General features: G+C 30.3%; 2 protein-coding genes across 4 annotated transcripts; one reads left to right on the forward strand and one right to left on the reverse strand.

The window, feature by feature from the left end:
- Window positions 1-305: 305 nt before the first annotated feature.
- On the forward strand, window positions 306-4,087 carry LOC100162681 (proliferating cell nuclear antigen-like). Of its 2 annotated transcripts, none has more exons than XM_008191700.3 (5): window positions 306-898; window positions 995-1,160; window positions 3,308-3,452; window positions 3,522-3,661; window positions 3,729-4,087. In XM_008191700.3, exons 1-5 carry the CDS (start codon window positions 678-680, stop codon window positions 3,834-3,836), a joined length of 780 nt encoding a protein of 259 aa, XP_008189922.1. In that variant the 5' UTR covers window positions 306-677; the 3' UTR covers window positions 3,837-4,087.
- LOC103311888 (zinc finger protein 774) lies at window positions 3,934-16,276 on the reverse strand. Of its 2 annotated transcripts, XM_008191717.3 has the most exons (5): window positions 15,875-16,239; window positions 15,520-15,676; window positions 9,545-10,210; window positions 8,798-8,977; window positions 3,934-5,153 (listed from the first exon to the last, which is right to left on the reverse strand). In XM_008191717.3, the coding sequence occupies exons 3-5, from the start codon at window positions 10,193-10,195 to the stop codon at window positions 4,725-4,727; spliced, it is 1,260 nt and encodes a 419-aa protein (XP_008189939.1). In that variant the 5' UTR covers window positions 10,196-10,210; window positions 15,520-15,676; window positions 15,875-16,239; the 3' UTR covers window positions 3,934-4,724. The 2 variants fall into 2 exon arrangements, with proteins under 2 accessions (XP_008189939.1, XP_008189938.1); XM_008191716.2 differs by lacking the exon at window positions 15,520-15,676 and having other exon boundaries at window positions 15,875-16,276.
- Between the last annotated feature and the right edge of the window lie 3,791 nt (window positions 16,277-20,067).

Raw genomic sequence — 20,067 nt, forward strand, 5'->3', positions numbered from 1 at the left:
AAGGTGTATTTATAATACACTTTGATATGTTATTTTACATGTTCCCCGTTACAGATCCACCCCCCGCCGGCCAGATAATTGATAAGTTTTCAATCGCCAATAGGATCGTTGAGAAAACTTGTATATAATATCTTTAATCGTGGTTAATGGTTATACTACCAGAGATTAAACGTTTTATAATTATTTTCTAATGTGGTTTTACTGTTCTGTGAGATTAAAAGTAATGAACATAATAATTAATTATAATTTAATAAACTGTTCAGTAAAATAAAATACAAATAAAAAAAAACGTTAATAACATTTTTCTATAAATGGTGTTAACCACAATTATTAAGAAAAATATTCGTAAACTATGAATTATTAAAAGAGTTAAGATTTTGAAAATTCCGTAAGTTCTTCTGTTGGTCACATTGCCAAATGCCGCCATTTTCCCGCGTTTATGGGCGCTATCTTTTGTGAGTCGTTGAGTACTGAATAGAATAATGACTTCGGCTTTCGGCAATCTGCACCGTTCAATTTCAATATATTGTTCCTTTTAATTGTTAACTATTAAGTCGTTGGATTAATTTTTACGATTTTACATTTTCTCACTGAAACCCGTTTTGTATCGTCAGTGTTCTCAATTAACTCTTTTATAATATTATTTATTTTTCCCGAACCTAATTACCCAACACACCATGTTTGAAGCAAGACTTTTGAAGAGTGGCCAGCTCAAAAAGATTTTGGAAGCCATTAAAGAACTATTAAAAGAAGCGACATTTGATTGTTCTGATTCTGGGATTCAACTTCAAGCCATGGACGACGCCCATGTTAGCTTAGTATCCATGTGTTTGAAAAGTACTGGTTTTGATAAGTTTCGCTGTGACAGGAACTTGTCAATGGGCATCAATCTAGAAAGGTATACATATGCACATTATTACTTGTATTATATAGGCAATTAGGTAGTTTATGAAAATTATATTTATTAATTTATTATGATCGTATATTAATTTAGCATGGTGAAAATCATGAAGTGTTGTTCTAATGATGACATTATGACTATCAAAGCTCAAGATAATGCAGATACTCTCACTATTATGTTTGAGACATCGAACCAAGAAAAAATGTCGGACTATGAAATGAAACTCATGAATTTGGATCAAGAACATCTTGGTATACCTGTATGTTGAAAGTTAATCTTTAATTTGTAACATTGTTTTAAAATATTGGCCTAATGCATAGACTATATTCACTTTGTCATCAAGCAAGATACTGGGGAGGGGGGGGGGGTGAGTAGAATGAGTGCATTTTCTCGCTGGAGAGAGTATAGGTACCATGTTGGCAGCCACAACAAATCCGAATTATCGTGGTGAAAATTTTTTTTTTCTTTTGGAGGCTCTCCGTAAATTATGTAAGTGTAAATTGGCCTGTCAATTATAAAAAACGAATCACCCTGCTTTGAGCTATGTTATAACTGAATATAATTTTTATTCTATTCTCTGTATTTTTTATATTCTGAGTGGAGCGATGAATGTATTGATTTTACAATGATGTGTGGTTTTTTATTTTTTATATTTTTATTTTTATTTTTGTGTCTGTGCACAAGATTAGTAGACGAAATATAGCTTCGATTTTCAACTTACGTATCTTGTTTTATGGGAAAGTGAATCTAGTTAGTACTTTTGGGAAGTCAAAATTTAAAATTCCCAATAGTTTCTAAAGTGCCCGGAAAAACATAATGAAAATTAAGGAAAAACGGTAATTTTTACTCAAAATCGGTTTTTGACAGAATCGATTTTGGCTTTTGGTGTAACTCTAAAAACAATGATCGTAAATACATGAAATTTTCACTGAATGTGAATATTAGCCTTTTCTATACATGTAAAAATTTTCAAAATATTTTAACTTGTTTTGAGCTGTTTAGAGACATTTTCAGTTTCCAATTTTATTAGTTTTTTTTTTTAAATGTCAATAAAACTTTATTTGTTGAGTAAAAATACTTGAAAATTTAATACAAGGCTCCTACTATATTATTACAATGACATTTGAAAAATATTAAAAATCCTTTGTCACAGTTTTTTTTTTAAAAGCATACAAGTTCAAAAATTGACAAAATATGGAAATATCACGAAAATTAGCAAATTATTTTGAGTTAAAAATTCGTAAAAATTTTTCTTTTTAGATTTAAGGTCATAAAATGTAATACAATATTCCTTATAAGATTATCTACCTTTATCAAAAATAAAAAAAATGTCTATAAGAAAGTCAAATTAAATTTTTATGAGCGTTTGAAATTCAAATTTTTACAACATTGGATATTCACTCGATTTCTCATGTAGCGATTTTCTTATTTAGTTATAATTCAAAAACGAATAACTGTAGATAGGAACATGAAAATTTCACTGAACGTTTAATTTATCAATTCTTATACTTGATAAAATTTTTTAAATATTTTGACTTGTTTTGAGCTATTTACGGACAATTTCATATTTCAATTTTTAAAATTTTTTTTTCTATGAATATCAATTAAGTTTTATCTGATGGGCCAAAAAGTGTAAAAATGTAATACAAGGATTCTGATATATTGTTGCAATAGCAGTTGAAAAATATTAAAAATACATTAGCACAATTTTTTTTTATAAGCATTTAAAGATCGAATTTCGACAAAATGTATCAAATTTAAAATTGAATAATTATTTTGTAGTTAAAAATTTATAAAATGTTGTAACTTAAAACTTTTATATCTAAGGATTGAAAATTTAAAACAAGACTCCACGTAAGTAGTTGATTCTGTTACCAAAAAATCTAAAAAATACATAAGTAAGTTTATTTTTATAGTCTTTTAAGTTCAAATTTGGACGAAAATTACATATTAAAAAACAGAATAACCATTTTAGTTATTTTGTTGTGAATGTATAATATTATTTGTGGGTATTTAAAACTTCTAAAGTATACTATTATATATCTATGATAGTATCACTGTTTGCTGTTTATGTATAACGCGTTTTAAGTACCTAATGGATATTGTGATATGATTAATTTGGAATCTATTATAGGTCAATTTTTTTTTAATACCATAGATAAGTATATAATATGTCTTATACCTAGACTGACATACCGTCTCCGCTCAGAATCGTTTTTCTTATACAATGATATTATATCATTATAATGTCACCCACTTGTAACCTACTGTACAGCAGAGCGACATCCAATCTCCCACCTTTTTAAAATATAAAACTATACTTACTATTTGTATAGTGCACAATGAGTTTTAATTTATTATGAGTTGAAATATTTGGGTGATGAATTTTTATAATTTTATTTTTAGGAAACAAATTATTCTTGTATAATTAAGATGCCTTCGACTGAATTTGCAAGAATTTGTAGAGATTTGAGTCAGTTTGGAGAATCTGTTATTATTGCTTGTACAAAAGATGGTGTAAAATTCTCTACTTCGGGTGATATTGGATCAGGTAATCTAATAGTATTTTAGTTATATTGTACAAAATAGATGTTAATTGTTTTTATTGAAATGCAATTAGCTAATGTCAAACTTTCGCAAAACTCGTCAATCGATAAAGAAGAAGAGGGAGTTACCATTGAAATGCAACAAGCTGTATGTTTGACATTTGCTTGTCGTTACCTGAATTTGTTTTGCAAAGCAGCTCCATTATCTCCACAAGTACTATATTTTTATAGTTTGGTGAAATTTATTTTATTATTTAACTAACATTTATTTTCATTTTTAGGTTATTCTATCAATGTCTGGAGATGTCCCACTAGTTGTAGAATACCAAATTGAAGAGTTGGGTTATATCCGGTATTATTTAGCACCTAAAATTGAAGAAGACGATTAATTTTAATTGTATCATTTATATAAAATAGATCTTAAGGACAAACTTATTACTTGAGCAATTTAACAGAATTCTTATTTGTATACATGAAAAAAGTCAGTTTTAATATTTTTATTTTCATTTATTTCTATTAAATATTTACAACATTATAAGATCGTAAAAAATAAAGTACTGAAAGAAATGTAATGTATAGTAATTAACAATAATTATTGAATTACTGAGCATATAATAAAAGTACACTTTTAATATTACAATTTCACATTATTATTGGGATTTGGGATAAATATAATAAATATTTGCTATAAGTAGAAAATCTTTGAAAATAATGTAAAATGGAATGAGATCCTAATTATTTTTACATCACTATATACATTTTATTAGGATTTTACACAATATAATATAATTCAATATATGCAGGAAGACAATGATCGTTTTATCATTGTTGAAAAATAAATTTTATTTCTTAACATCTGCTTATTTTGTACTAGTATCAAAACTATGATATACTTCAGTAAAAGTTAAAAAAAAAAAATGCTGGAAAGATAAGAAGCGATGCACTAAAACAAAAGTAACATTATTTCATATAAAACAGTATGAATTTGGTATAATTTTGTACAACACTCATGTGTTGTAAATTGTCTCATAAGTAAATTGGAAGTAAAATTTTAAAGGAGCTCGTTATCGATATACATGACGTATAAGCTGTCGATAAAAATTGAAATATTTTAAGGAAAGTAAATTAAGTTAGAAAGTTTCCATGTAAAATAGATTTGTAAATTCAATTATGCAATTAGCAATTGAGTATATTCATGAACTCTCTAAAAATAAGTTAGACCAAAAAAGTAAAAATGTAATCTAAATTTATAAACAATTATGTCAAATTTAATATTTTTATGTTGTAGGGGGTACTTCGTCTTGGGCATTACAGTATTCGACCATGGCATTAGGACTTATAACTGTATCGTGCAATGTTCTCATGTGTCTCAGTAAATTACTTTTTACATTAAAACCTTTATTGCAGACACCGCATTGGTATGGCCGTTCACCTGTGTGCGTCCGACTATGTATCAACATGCTCGCATGTGACGGAAATGTCTTTGTACAAGTTGGACACACTTTACGGCCATTCATTATTCTCGGCCGCGGTCTTTTGGCTGAAGGTAATATGCCCGATCCACCACTCGCTAAACTATTTGTAATGGCCAGCTGTTCTTCTGTATGTGCACTTTGAATGTGTCGCACCCAATCTCCAGGTGTCTGGTACTCTTGTTGGCATAGTTCACAACGTAAAGGGGGTAACTCACCTCCGTCATCTTCATCCTATTTTGTAATTTAAAAAAGAATCGTTAGGATGCCATAAAAATGTTTACAATACAGTTTGATAACCATATGAGCGTAATTTGGGTTAAGTTTATGGGAGTGCTAGATTTATGTCGACTAAAGTGATGAGTGAGGGGCTTTGCCCCCCCCCCCCAATTCATACACCATGATTTTATACACCTTTGCATTAATCTTAATATAAGCAATTACCTATAACATAATACATTATTATTCTGAGAGTGTTATTGATATTATAATATTATAATATTATGTTATTCCTATGTGTTATTATTACTATGAAAATGATAAAGTCTTAGAAATAAATGTATCTAAATACTTATAACTAGGGTTCGGATTTGAAGGCAAATGCCTTTCTTTTATTAATCATAATAGAAAAATAATTTTTATACAAAAATGTGTTTCGTTTAATTTCTTAGACGATGGATGCATTTTGTTTTTGCCTTTTTTTGCCTTTTTACTTATAAATGCCTTTTTGCCTTTTTTTTGCATTTTGTTCTTATAAATGCCCTTTTTGTGTTTAATTTTCAGTTGATTTTATAATTTTTATACAAAAATGTGTTTCGTTTAATTTCTTAGACGATGGATGCATTTTGTTTTTGCCTTTTTTTGCCTTTTTACTTATAAATGCCTTTTTGCCTTTTTTTTGCATTTTGTTCTTATAAATGCCCTTTTTGTGTTTAATTTTCAGTTGATTTTATAATTTTATATATTTTGATCCTTTTCGATGTATAAAAATTATTTTAAGCCCAAACCGTAACCGTTTTTCTGAGACAGCTTATCAAAATACATGGAAGTCAATTTTTTGTAATACCAACTAGTTTTGCATTAAAATAACTGGTATTAACTCAAGTAAGTTAATTTTTAAAATTGTTCTTAACTAATTCATAGGACAAACCTGGTTAAAGAAAAAGATAATATATTTATACAAAATAGCATAAACTTAATGTAGTTTAGTATTCATGCTCATTTTTAATTTGTATTTTTCTCAAAATGTGTGCATTTGAAAGTGTTTAAAAAATGTTCACTATTTTATTTTGTAGTATATTTATGAATTGTCTTTTTATATAAATTAAATACCTTTTTTTTGCCTTTTTTTACATTTTAAATGTTTTTTTTATTGATTATATAGCTTTTAAATCCGAACCCTACTTATAGCATAATATTATAGTCCATAAAAATTCAATGATACTATCAAAAATTTGCGGGGGGGGGGGGGGCTAGGAATCCCCCAAATTGCACCTATGCATGTAGGTATATACAAGGTTGTGCATATCAGTTACATGTAACTAAGTTATGTAACTCGGCTACTTTTGTAACTTCTAACTGGTAACAAATTATTCATTTATAATGTAATTTGTAACCAGTTACAAATTTTCCCGTTACTTCATATAAAATTTACAAGTTACAATCAAAGCTATATTGTGCTTTTTGTGCTTTAATAGTTCATAAGTGTGTCTGCAAAAGCAAAATAAATGTCTATACTATAAGTCTATAAAGTCAAATTAAATTTTTACGAGCGTTTGAAGTTGGACATCGGATATCTTCCCGTAAATTAACAAAATATTCTCATACAACGATTTTCTTATTTACTTGTTATTTAATAACCAATAACCGTAGATACTTGAAATTTACACCATATTATGTTTATTTTATCATTTTTTATACTTGAAAAAATTTTCAAAATATTTCGACTCTTAATTCTTATCGAGTTGTTTACTGGCATTGTCAATTTTTAATTTTAGATTCTGAGCGGAGGGATGAATGTATTGAATTTACAATGGTGTGTTTTTTTTTTTTTCAATATTTATTTTCGGGTGTCAATGTGTCATCGCCAGTAAAAATGCTTAGATTTTCTCCATCAGTATCTTTTTTGATAGGAAAGTGAATCTAGTTGGTACCTTGGTGTCAAAGTAAAAATTCCCCAGTAGTTTTCAAAAACGCCATGGAAAAAAAATTTTACTCAAAATCGATTTTGGTTTTTAGTGCAACTCTAAAATAAATGACCGTAAGTACATGAAATTTTGACTGAAAGTTTTATATTAAGTTTATTTAAGTTTATATTCTCTATACACCATAACATTTTCCAAATATTTTGACTTATTTGGAGCTGTTTACGGAAAATTTCAGTTTCCATTTTATTTAGTTTTTTTTCTATAAATATCAATAAAATTTAATTGTTGGTTAAAAAAGCTTGAAAATTTAATACAAGACTCCCACTGTATTGCTTAAATGGCAGTTGAAAAATATTAAAAATACATAGGCACAATTTTTTTTATAACCATTTATGGTTGGAATTTCAACAAAATTTACAAAATTTAAAATTTAATAATTATTTTGTAGTTAAAAATGTATGAAATGATCAACTTTTATAGCTAAGGATTGAAAATTTAAAACGAGGTTCCAAGTAAATAGGTTAGGTATATATAAATTACTTTATTCACAACAATATTATCATCAAATATAGGTACTTGTAATATCATTGAATAGTCTATTATAATGATTACAAGATAATAACGACTGTAACCTAAACCCTTGCCGGTCAATAATTCTTTATACATTTACCAATGTAATTTTTAACTTTAAATGTAACTTAGTTAGTAGTTACATGTAACTGTAACTTGTATCTAGTTACTCAACCATAGGCGAAATTAGGTGGGAATTTGGAGAACTTAGCCCTCCCCCCCAAATATTTATCTTGTCTCCACATAATAGGTACAGATACAAATTATATTTAATATCATCAATATAAAATTTTCTTTAATTTTAACCGGGCAAATTTTTGGCAGCAAGCTATTTTTCTTATCACTCAAAATCATAATTCATAACGATTGATAAAATAATTTCGACGAATTTGGTGTTTTTTTTAATTTTAAAAATTCGTCTTTTTTCAAATTAAATAGAACCTCAAATTCATTCACATTTAAAAAAAAAAATTATTTCATCAACGCTATATATATGCATAAAGATTAATTTTGATTTCGATGATATTAAACAAGTAGTTACTGAAGATGTGTAGGTACCTACATTTGTATAAATTTCTACAAGTAGCTTTCGCTATAACTGTTAGTTGCGCAACCTGTAAATGTTCAATGCGGCGATTAAAAGCTTGTCAGAAAACAACAATGAGACAAGAACGAAGGGACAAGAAATTTATTAATACTGAATATCGAAAGAGATGTAACTATAATAGTCTTGAGTGAGTTAAGTCTAGACACAAAAATAATTATTGATACATTTTCAGCAACTAGTAGAAAATTAGTATTGATTTAATATTATTTTATATGATTGATATTACTTTATATTATGTACATTTTGTATTTGAGTAAAAGTTGAATTAAAAATGTGTCGTGGTATAGATACCTATATAATTATTTATAATTTTAATTAAAATTTCTTAATTCACTAACTAGTTTTATATTAATTTATTTGTGTATTAGCGAGGGGGTGCGGAGTCGAAGACCTTGCGGGTCTGTGCTGTTGATAAAATTCTAGCCAAAAAAAAAAATTGATTCTAGTTGCGCCAATGTACTCAACGTAAAATAATCTAGTAACTTGTAATCAGTTACAATAAATTGAGTGACTTGTCCAGCCCTGGGTATATAAAATAAATATAATACACGTACTGTGGTTTTTCTCCGTTTTCTTTTTGGTAAATCGGTAATTGAGCCTAATTCATGAGTTTGTATGTGTCTAACCCAAAGGGCTGGCGTTCGAAATGTTTCTTGACACATATCGCATGTCAATGGAGCATAATAATCAGAATCAGCTTCCTCGTCATCATCGTCGTAATTGGAATACAGTTCCTGAAAATGTGCACGAAGAAAAACTTTATTTAATAAATATATCTAATTGGCGTAAGAGCTAGGATGTCAGCACACTACCAACTTATTTTATTTCCGACCCACGTGTAAATTAGTAAATTTGCTTTCACTAGGTAGGACCAATCATGTGTTAGCTTTAATATTAGACTAAATTAACCAAATTTAATGTTATAAGAATATTATTTGTGTTTGTACGGTTAGCTTTTTTTACAATATTTCAACTTTTCTTCGATAGAGGTACTTGAACATTTTCAGATTGTAACATTGTACGTAGGTACTCATAATAACTTGCTTAAAAATTGAAATATTGTAAAAAAACCAACGTATAAAATACCAATAATGTACTTAACTTTAAATTTGACAAAAGGTAAATTTAATTTTCACACACATTATTGTGAGGTAGGTCGTAGCCCGTAGGTATATAGGTATTAACTATTAACGCACCTAAATAGTACCTACTTAGTTATGCCAGTAAAAACTTAATAACTTTGGGAACATATTATAATTTTCAATTCCATACTTGAATATGTACTTTTTAAAATCCCTTACCGGTTGAATGGTCATTTCAGTTCGATCACTGTCGTTCCATTCCAACGGTTCTTCCTTGACGGTGATCTCCAGCTGTAATGCATTGTGCATGGGGTCTTCGTTTTCAGAATTTTCTTTCTTCACCTCGCCGTCATCGTTGTCTTTGTCCTTTTCATTTTCCTTGTTCTCGTTTCCGTCAGACAACACCGATAGCGGCATGTCACCTTTGGACTTCTGCTTTGACTTGTCGTCCTTGTTGTCGGGCGTCTGCTGTCTGGGCACCACGCCCACGGTGTTCTCGTTGCTCCGGCACAGCCCTCTCACCCTCAACACTTCCCCGGCCTTAAGCACCCGGTCCAACTGGCTGTTGGTGACCGTCGCCTCACCGCTGTACATGTACTGGAGCAGTATGCAAAGTGTACGGTAACTGATGTCGGCCGGCAGTACTATTACCAGGTTGTTGGACAGGCAGCTCTGGAACACCTGGTTCAGGTACGCGCTACAGGCCGACAATACGAAACGGTGTGCCGACACGTTGCGGCCATCAGTCGTACTTAGGGTCACGTCGGTGAACGCCGTGGTGCCGTGTAACGTTGCAATTGTCGAATGTAAATGAGCACCGTGACTATGCCATTTCAATTGGTAGTTTTCAGCATTTGCCATATTGGACATAATGCCGGTGGTAACCTGAAACGAAAAAGCGTTCGTAATTTATTTATTGCCTTATTGTGGATAGGTAGTTTTTTAATAATATTAATTTAATAGGTTGTAAATAAGCTATAACGCCCAATTAATAATTGAGTAGGTATCCCCAGGTGCGAATCCAGGGTGGGACTAAGGGGCTTTAAATCTCATTGGAAATTTCACATATATATAACATTTATAAATTTATTAGCTATTGTGTTTAATTATTTAATGAATTATCCGTATGTCTTTACTCTTTAACTCTATAAATTTAAAACATTTATAAAATTGTTAATATTGTTATAAAATTACTCCCCCCACCATATTTCAGATTTCTGGATCAACGCCTGAGTGTTATGTTATAAATTATAATTAACATCAAATAAACAAACCCTATATAAACCCCGGCCCCGGTTCACCCCAAAATGTTTAGGAGGAATTTATTTTTTATGAGATGTAGTTTTTTGATCAATAAAAACGGAAAACTAAAATATATTGTACATATTCAAATTAATTGTGTTGTGCCTACTGAAGTTTTTAACAAATTGTCCATCATTATAAAATAAACAACTTACATTTAAAATACCTTTGTAATATTGTTTTATGTACCTAATTCTGATTATAAATATTAAATAATACAGCTAATAAAAACATTATCTTATGTGAGATACCTATGGAAATTTGAAAATTTTCAAGAAAATATTTTTGTAGATACCTATATGATTTACGAAAGGTGAAATTATTATGATCATCTTTTATCGCCATCTTTACGTATTTCATTTTGCGAGATTAATCGCCTATAGTGTGTAACCGTGTAAGCCACTTTAGTCTTAAATCTGTAATCGTTATCGTCGTTTTCATATACCTATTGGCTATTACCGCAACACTACATGTTATTACATTTTATCAACCACCAAAATTATAGTAACGAATGGAACTACGACAAGTACCTATATAGGTACCTACGTTGTTCAAATTTTTTTATTCATAAATACATATTATTTTAAGCTTTATAATATTCCCAAATAATAATAAGTAGGTATATCGCATATTTTTATTAATAATTTAAATTACTTAATTCACGAATCACGTGTAAGAAGTATCGTGTTTTATACGATGTTTCAAAATCTTATACTTTCCATTATTTAGTACTTACATAGAAACCAATATCATGATGTTGAATAATGATGAAAACTGAAAAATAAAAAATTTTGAAAATTTATGGATACCAAATGAGTTTTGTAAATTTTCCATCAGTGGAACAAGAAATCTAAAATTCCAAAGACATTGGTTACTGGAATTCCTTAGACTTTCATATTCGGAAAAATTAGACTGCGCTTTTTGCCTATTCTTAAGAAATTTTTTCTATGGCTTTTCCACTATCAATATATCTACAAAAAGTGAATGTTGACTTAGCTTCTTAGCATCTGCAACGAAGACTGCTAACAATTTAAGTGTTCTGATAAAGGAAATGCGTAGCCAACGTACGGTCGAAATTCCATGATTTATTTATCATGTCTTAATCATTTATTTTATTAAGCTGAACAACTTGCTAAAGAAATCGGATAGAATATTAACATTCCAAGGATGACATAATTTTAGCAACACAGAGAAAATTATAGGTCAACTCCAGCAGAAAATTACTATCGGATATCTGTATTCGGCTGCAGTCGAATACAGACGAATGTGTCCTTAAATTCTAAAATATACATCACGACAACCTAGTTACATCCGCTGTTTCTGCGTAACACGTCCGAGTTGTGTCCACCGTCCATGGGTTTTTCAGCGACTGTTTCGAGTGAGTTGCGTCCGCAGGAATAATAAACTGTTATTATATTTCTATACGTTTGGTGTTAACCTCGATTATCGATACCTTATCAGTTATCTGCAAATACCACCTTAAAATTTATTGTTGAAAATGAATTTTGTTCATGTTAGCATCATCAGTCACACGACACACAGCGATATTGAATCATATTTAAAATTTAACGTAGGTTCAATCGGAACTAGGAAATAAATTTTAACCGTCAATATGGGCCGAGTTCTCTAACTCGTTAATGCGTACCACCAACGTCTCATGTTAATCGTTTCACTTAAAATTAAATGGAATGTTTTATTCATTGTATTCTAACATTTTCCAGTTTGTAGAAGTATTAAAAATGTTTAAACTAACATTTATATTAAAATGTGGGAATATAATTTAACAAACAAACGAAGAGAGGATGTAGAAAAAGAATATTGTATTTAAAACACTATGGCTCAGTTTGAAAACAAATATATATCAAGTCAAGAGTTCGTTCAAAAATTGGCATCAAAAAATTTACCAATTTTATAAAATCAATAAATAGTTACTGTAGAACAATAAATATTTTATAATATATAATTAAAATGTATAACCACACCATTTTTATAAATGACAGTCCTCACTCCTCAGTCTGTAAAAGTGGGAAGGAAAATATGTATATATAAATTATTAACCAGAAGTCCAGGACGCAACTCGTACATCATTTGTCGTGAGAAAATCGCGGACGCAACTCGGATTTGTCTATAGGCGTAATTAGTATATGATTTCATATAAACTGAATAATAATCGAACTATGACAATATATTATTTTAGTGTTTAGGAAATAATCGGTTAAATAGAATCAATGTAGTTTTATATAAATATTTTATACAGATAAAACTTAATATCTAGTGCAATGTAAATAAAAATATTATAATAAAATATTTTATACCTAATTGTCATGTATTCATGTGCTTAGGTAGGCAGGTATATATCATATTATACTCAATGCATTATTTATTAGAAGGAGGATCAGAAACTCCCAATCCACGCTCCTCTCATAAATTGAACAAAAACAATGTTTAAAATACGTATATATAATATTTTATGTTACACACACTTAGTGGTGTAGCCAGGGGGGTGTTTTGGGTGTTGAAACCTTTGCCGTATTTATGCAAAATATAAACTTACTAGGTACCTATATAATTTATTTTAGTTTTTACAAAATATGTTATCATATAGTTCTAATGTCCTATTTCATATTTGATATTATTAATATAAAGATTGATGACTACAATGGAAAGAGTGTAAAACCACAAGTTATGTATTATTGTATTAAAAACAATTAAAATATACCCTAACAAAAATTCTAGCTACGCGACTACTTGTACTATGTAAACATTATTAAAATATTGATACAACAACAAGGTGACCAACTTTAAACTTAAGGCTATATTACATTAGCTCTACTTGCATAATCAAAGTACGAATTTCTATAATCGGATCTATTATTAGAACCTATAACATTGTTATAAGCTGACGAAAATTATTCTGCTTTACTCATAGCCCATAGGTAACTCATAAGTCATAAGGCCTGGTGTGGCTCGATGATTGGCCTCAGTCACAAACCTATTCTGAGGTCAAGCATCGGTCAAACATTGTGCCACTAGTTCCCGGATGGGTGACCACCCGGGTTTTTAGAGACGAATCCTAGCCCAACATACACGTGTTCTTCAACTAACCGTAACGACCCTACAAAATTCGAATAGCCAGAGTTGTCAATTATTATTTATTACAATAAATTAATAAAAAAAAAATTAACTTGACCCTAAGCCCTAGAATTACGGTTTAGCGTCGTAATGATCTTAATTTTAGATTTTGAGTGTAGCAATATGAATCTATTGATTTTACAATGATGCAGGTACCTACCTATCTATACGTTGTTTTTTTTTTGACTAAAACTCTAAAGACAATTTTTATAGCAGAAAAAAATGATTCAACCTAATCAATCTTTTTCTTCTTCTATGTCGATAAAGGCTTCTAGAAGTAAATTGGATTTAGTTTTTCTTATGGGTATATTAGAATTTTCTAGACGTAAATGATATAATTTTGGCTCTTTTTTAGCTGATTAAAGACGTTTTCGAATTATGTTGATTAATCGTATAGGTATATTGTTGGTATATACCTAGCAATAATTTGATAAAAAAAAAAAATTTGAATTTGAACTTTAAAATTATTAGTCTATAAATTTCTAGTATTAGATTAATATAATTATGTTGTTATGTAAACATTAGAAATCCATTTTTTAGGTTCCTAGTAACAATTTCACGTGTAATTGACCACTGTGGACTAAATTAACGAACCTGAAATTGATTTATTTTTATAATAATAAGTAGGTACCTAGGTAGGTATCAGGTATGTCAATTTTTTTTTGGTTTTTATTTGTTATTTTAAATATTTTATATATATATTCATTGACATTTTTAAAAATACTTGCACTAATTTTAAGGTATTTAAGGGGATTTCAAATGTTTGAATTTTTTTAGTTTTTTTATAAGTTGATAAAAAATTGTAAATCTTTAAAGTGTATTCCCTTAATCCCTTATTTAAGTGATTTATATAAAGCTTAAGATTAAAAATAATCCATCTTTTTATGGTTTTTCGAGTTGCTTTAGTTGAAATATATAATACAAAACCCAATAATTACAATTGACAATTGACATATATATTAGTTATGAAAATGTATAATAATCTAAAGCACACGTGTTGGGGTAGTTTTTCTCACGATCAGCAAAATCTGCACTACACCATGTCGAGTTGAAAATCAGTGCCATAAGTATTTACGTCTGGGTGGGGTTGGATCCCACATCGAGCCGCCGAGTTTATCGTGATTTACCAATTTACAATAATAACAATACAATTATTAAAAAACTGGTTAAATATATAAAGTTATAAAGGTTGTAAAGGTACTGAGAAATGTATATTCCTAATAGGGTACCTATATCTTATGTAGTAATGTAGTATGTTCATAATACTATAATAATATATAGGATAATTCGCCAAGCATTTGATAATTCATTTATTGGAATTCTCATTTTATCAGAAGCTACTTAAAGATCATATTTTCAAATATGAGTTTTTTTTATAACAGTTAGGAGTGCTTTGTGGTGATACAAGCTTTTTTTGTTCAAATGAGGACCAATATTTTTCTGTAAATTGTTAATCAGATAGTTTTTCTAAATAAGGAAGATTCTCATTTAAAAATAAGAAGTTGGTATCGCCACTGGACACTCCTAATTTTTATAAATAATCTAAGTATGTATTTTAAAATATGGTCCTAAAGTAAGTTGTGCTTAAAAATTTGACAGATTAGAATTTGAGTAAATTCATTTTTAAAATGGAAAAATGCTGCATATTTGGTGTATCACCTGCAGCAACACATATAAATACATTGCAAGACGCAGCATAGGCGAAGTAGGTATATAAGTATATTATATGTATAATATATGTTATAATATGATCTATATACCGAAATACTATCTATGCATGATGTAAGTCCACTGCAGAAGCTTGATATAATATTATACTCTGCTTATAGTGTTATAGATAAATTATAGCTGGTATATAAAGCTTCGTCGGAAACCGGTTTATGGACGAGCTTTTTACCACAGCGTTCCCATCATCGGCTAGAAATATAAAATTAACGTAATATTATAATGCTGTTATAGTGACGACACGTAATAATATAATTGTATAGCCAGGTGGTGGTGGTAATGACGACGTGCGACTACTCCTGATTACTAGGTATATTATAAAAGTAGGTACTATGGTATACCCGCGACGATGACAGATATCTCGGCATTCCGTTCGTAATATTTTTTTACCTGCGGTCGCTGGCCTTTCGTCCGGCAACGGATCCACAACGCCAACTAGTACGCTGGCGCGCGGCTACGACGACGGGTCCGGCAGCTGCTGACGGCGACGGCGTCGGCGGCGATGCGTGTACGGTGGCTGCTGCACGGGACGTATGAGCGGCGGACTGGTCGGCGCGGCGAAAATAAGCTGTCGGCGAGGCAGGAGCATGAACACGCGTTATACGCACACTGCACGGGGGCGACTTGTACGGGAAACGCGCGCGGCTTCGCCGACGGTTGAGCGCAGGGAAAAAAATCGATAAACAATACTGATTATTGATTTTGGCACCGCCGATGACGCGGCGGCCGCCACTGTACCGTAGTCGCAGTAGTCGTCGCACACTATATACACCGAGCACGCGCCGCCGCCGCCACCACGTTACATCCGAGCGCTTCTCTCCGTCACCCAACCACTCTGGCACCGAGCAGGGTGGCGGCGCCTCCACGACGGCGGGGGGAGCTTATTGCCGAAAAACCCAACCTCCTTGGCAAGTCGGCGGAAAACATTATACGACGACCGCGACGCTGCAGCGTATATAGGTACACTGCAGCGAGTATATAATACAAGTTAAATTTACAATATGATATTATAATATCATATTTACTTGCTATATTATAAATTAAAATACTTAGGCACCTATATATTTATACAATATGATTTTCATTATTATTCTTCTACGTCAAGTACCTATAATATTATATGGCAGAAGTCTGATAAATATAAATATATAATATGTGATTTACCGGATAGGGTGGTTGATAGTTCATGTATATACATGACGACATTCCCTTGAATAAACTCTTACCAATATTCGTGGATAGAAAACCCTCGAGATATAACGGTCTATAAAAAGAAAATTTTTTCTTAGCAAGTACTTATATACAGTATACAGGTAAACTATCAATATCGTTGTATTCGTCTATAACAGGGGTGGCCAGCGAGAAGAGACTCGCGAGCCACCAAATATATTAATAAAAATTGAAGAGCCAAGATGTAAAAAAAAATAAAAGTCATATAATATATATTATATAATAACTTTTATTTTTTTTTTACATCTTGGCTCTTACGTTAATCTAATGTTACGTTAAGATGCGAGCCGCAAAAGTCTATGAGACTATGACGCGAGACGCGGTTTGGCCACCCCTGGTCTATAACAATATGCTCTAAGTTTATAAAATAGGTATTACGATACATATTAAACAGACTGCAGAACTTGAGACAGTCTTATGTGCAGCCGCAACGTAACTATAGTATATAAATGAAAAACATATTTTGAAAAACCTCGCATCCGAGTTTTGCATTTTAGTTTAAAGTTTAAACTATAGGTAGGTACCTATATTAAATTTGAAAATGTTGAGATGTGCATTACTACGATTTTCATTATACGTCTACCTAAATATTACATTTGGGTTACGCGGACCACCATGCAGCTACAGCATATATACCTATTACTTATTACCAATGCATTTATGTTTTCAGTTCGCCGTTTACGCAGTACACATTCAAGTTTAGCGAAAAAGCTAAAATTGGAAAATGTTTAATGTCTATAAATAGAAAGTAGCAAAAATGCTTTGAAAATTATATATGCCTAAAATATGCTAACACAAATATTTGATGGAAATATTAAGTATCTACTGTTAATATTGTTATATTCATTTTTTAATTATAACAAAAGAAGCAAAATTGATTTTGTCGAAAACCCCAGGTGTCAAAATGTTGCATATCTACAACGTTATATATGCGTAAATACTCCCATTTTCCGTATTTTTTTTAGTTTTGTTTAATTATTTTGAAGAGCACTGGAAATTCTTTACCTCTAAGTACCTAGGTATACCAAATGTATCCAACTTACTACAAGAAACCATCCTAAATATAGGAGCATTATTTAAAAAATGTCCTTAGTCATAAGCACTCACATAGTCACATACATTGCTATTCTCAGAATCTAATTATATATGATATACAAATATATTGTACACAAGTGAATAGGTAAGCTCCTGATTAAAATAAAACTATTCCAATTAAAAGTTTCAATTCAAAGTTTAGTCAAAATGAACGTTTACTAGCTGGTTACATTCGCAACATTAAATTCAATTTTAACTAAACTACATATAGGTATTAATCATTCGAAATAAATATATAAAATAGCTAATATAAGGTTTATATTGTATAAGTCTAAACGTTGTTATTACAATATTCATTATTGTCAAATAATTTGGTTTGTATAGGTATACTTTTCTTGATGATAATTTAATTACAAAATGCATGTAATTTAACTTCACTATCAATAGTTCAATATTTCATCAATGTTAGCTTACTAATATAAACATTTACCTATATTATATATTTTGGCTTAACCTATATTGACTTATTGGGTTAGTAAAATAACCATGTCATAACTCATAAGTCATAATATTACAATTATAATTGATATCGTTGTTTTAGCACAGTGGCGTCATTTTGGAAGGGGGGCAAATGCCCCCCTTGTCATTAGCGGGCCGAGTATGGGCTAGTTTTAGGCCTTCATATAGTAGCTAATAGGTAATATATTTAAGTATCCCTATCTACATATGTATTAATTATTTAGTTATTGTTATTTCTCAAAAATAAGGGTTACTTATGCTTATGACAGTAACCTTTGATAGGTATACCTTTGATAGGTATATAGTATACCTTTGATTAGTAACTAGTAAGTATAAAATTATGTAAGAAGGCTATTTGTATTGAGATAAAAATGCAATTGTAATGTAATGTAATGTAATTGTTAACGAGTGGTTTTTTTTCAGTTTTATATTGGGACGGTCAAAAATTTTGCCCCCTCTCAAAAACTGAAATGACACCATTGTTCTAGCCATGTAAATTATTCAACAACATTTGACTGATTTAAAAATGCAACACAAGTCTGAGTTTTTTAAGCATATTCCACTAACAATATAATTTTGGTTAAACAACTCCAATCTGTTTGTGTTTGTATATAAACTCACCGTTATAGCATTCGCTAGGTATATTTTGACATTTTATCACGACTAAACAACATAATCTAATATATAACACCTTTATATATATAATATAGGTACACATATTATATCTACATTATTCGAATATTATACATTTATACACCGATCAATAACATTATTCCGTTCACCCGATGACGGCCAGAATATAAGTACAGTGTATACAGTATACACATTATATACTTGTTCCATTTAGATTTTTATTTACAGTTTGTGGTGCAAGCAAACTACATAATATAGCTTCATAGATCCGTTTACATTTCATGACATCCGTCGTTGACCCGAATTTAAGAGTCTATGGCAATAATATAATATAATATATTAATATAATAATATGTAAATTGTACATACTCGTATTATACATAGGCAGGTATGATTATTATAGACTGGCGCTTGTTTTACTGCATTATGCACGGTAGGTGTAGACATCATCTCATATTCGGCTACACACAGTCCCACAACATTATAATATTATACTAAATAACGTCCGCCGATGTGCAATTATTCAGAATTGTATTAAAGACTGAGCAGACTTGCAGTATAATGTTCGTTTGCGGAGCACGTTGATAATATATTAATATTACATAGGACATAGGTAAATTATTATTTTTTCCGTAGGTTAAGGAGGTTATTATTATTATTATTATTAAAGATAATTATTTAAAAAAAATTCTAAAATCAATATATTCATTTAATATTATGAGTTATGACAGACATGACCGCCTCCGCTGCAGCGTTTAATTTTTTTTTTTTTATCAATATTAGTGAATAAGTAGCTAATAGCGATCTTGATTCACTTAAATAAATAATAATTGGTATGGTTAACGCAAGTAAACGCATGTAAAGTCGGCGTACCAAAATATAGACTGCAGTGCGCGGACACTATTGGCTGTGTCCCGCCGTGTTCGTCGATCAGACGGATCTTATACGGAGAATACTCTTTGTTTTTTATTTGTATCCGATCTGTTGCCGTTTCCGTCAAAGCAACGGATCGTATACAATTTGATTATGTCTAGGCGGGTTTTACACGTTTACAAAAAATTATAATAATATACCAAGCTGCCTAGGTACGTGCATAATATATATTGTGTAATATACTAATACCTATACGCAGTGATTACGCGTATTGAATAATATAATAAATAACA

The sequence above is a fragment of the Acyrthosiphon pisum genome, chromosome A1 (genome assembly GCF_005508785.2).
Source record: "Acyrthosiphon pisum isolate AL4f chromosome A1, pea_aphid_22Mar2018_4r6ur, whole genome shotgun sequence".
Lineage (NCBI taxonomy): Eukaryota > Metazoa > Arthropoda > Insecta > Hemiptera > Aphididae > Acyrthosiphon > Acyrthosiphon pisum.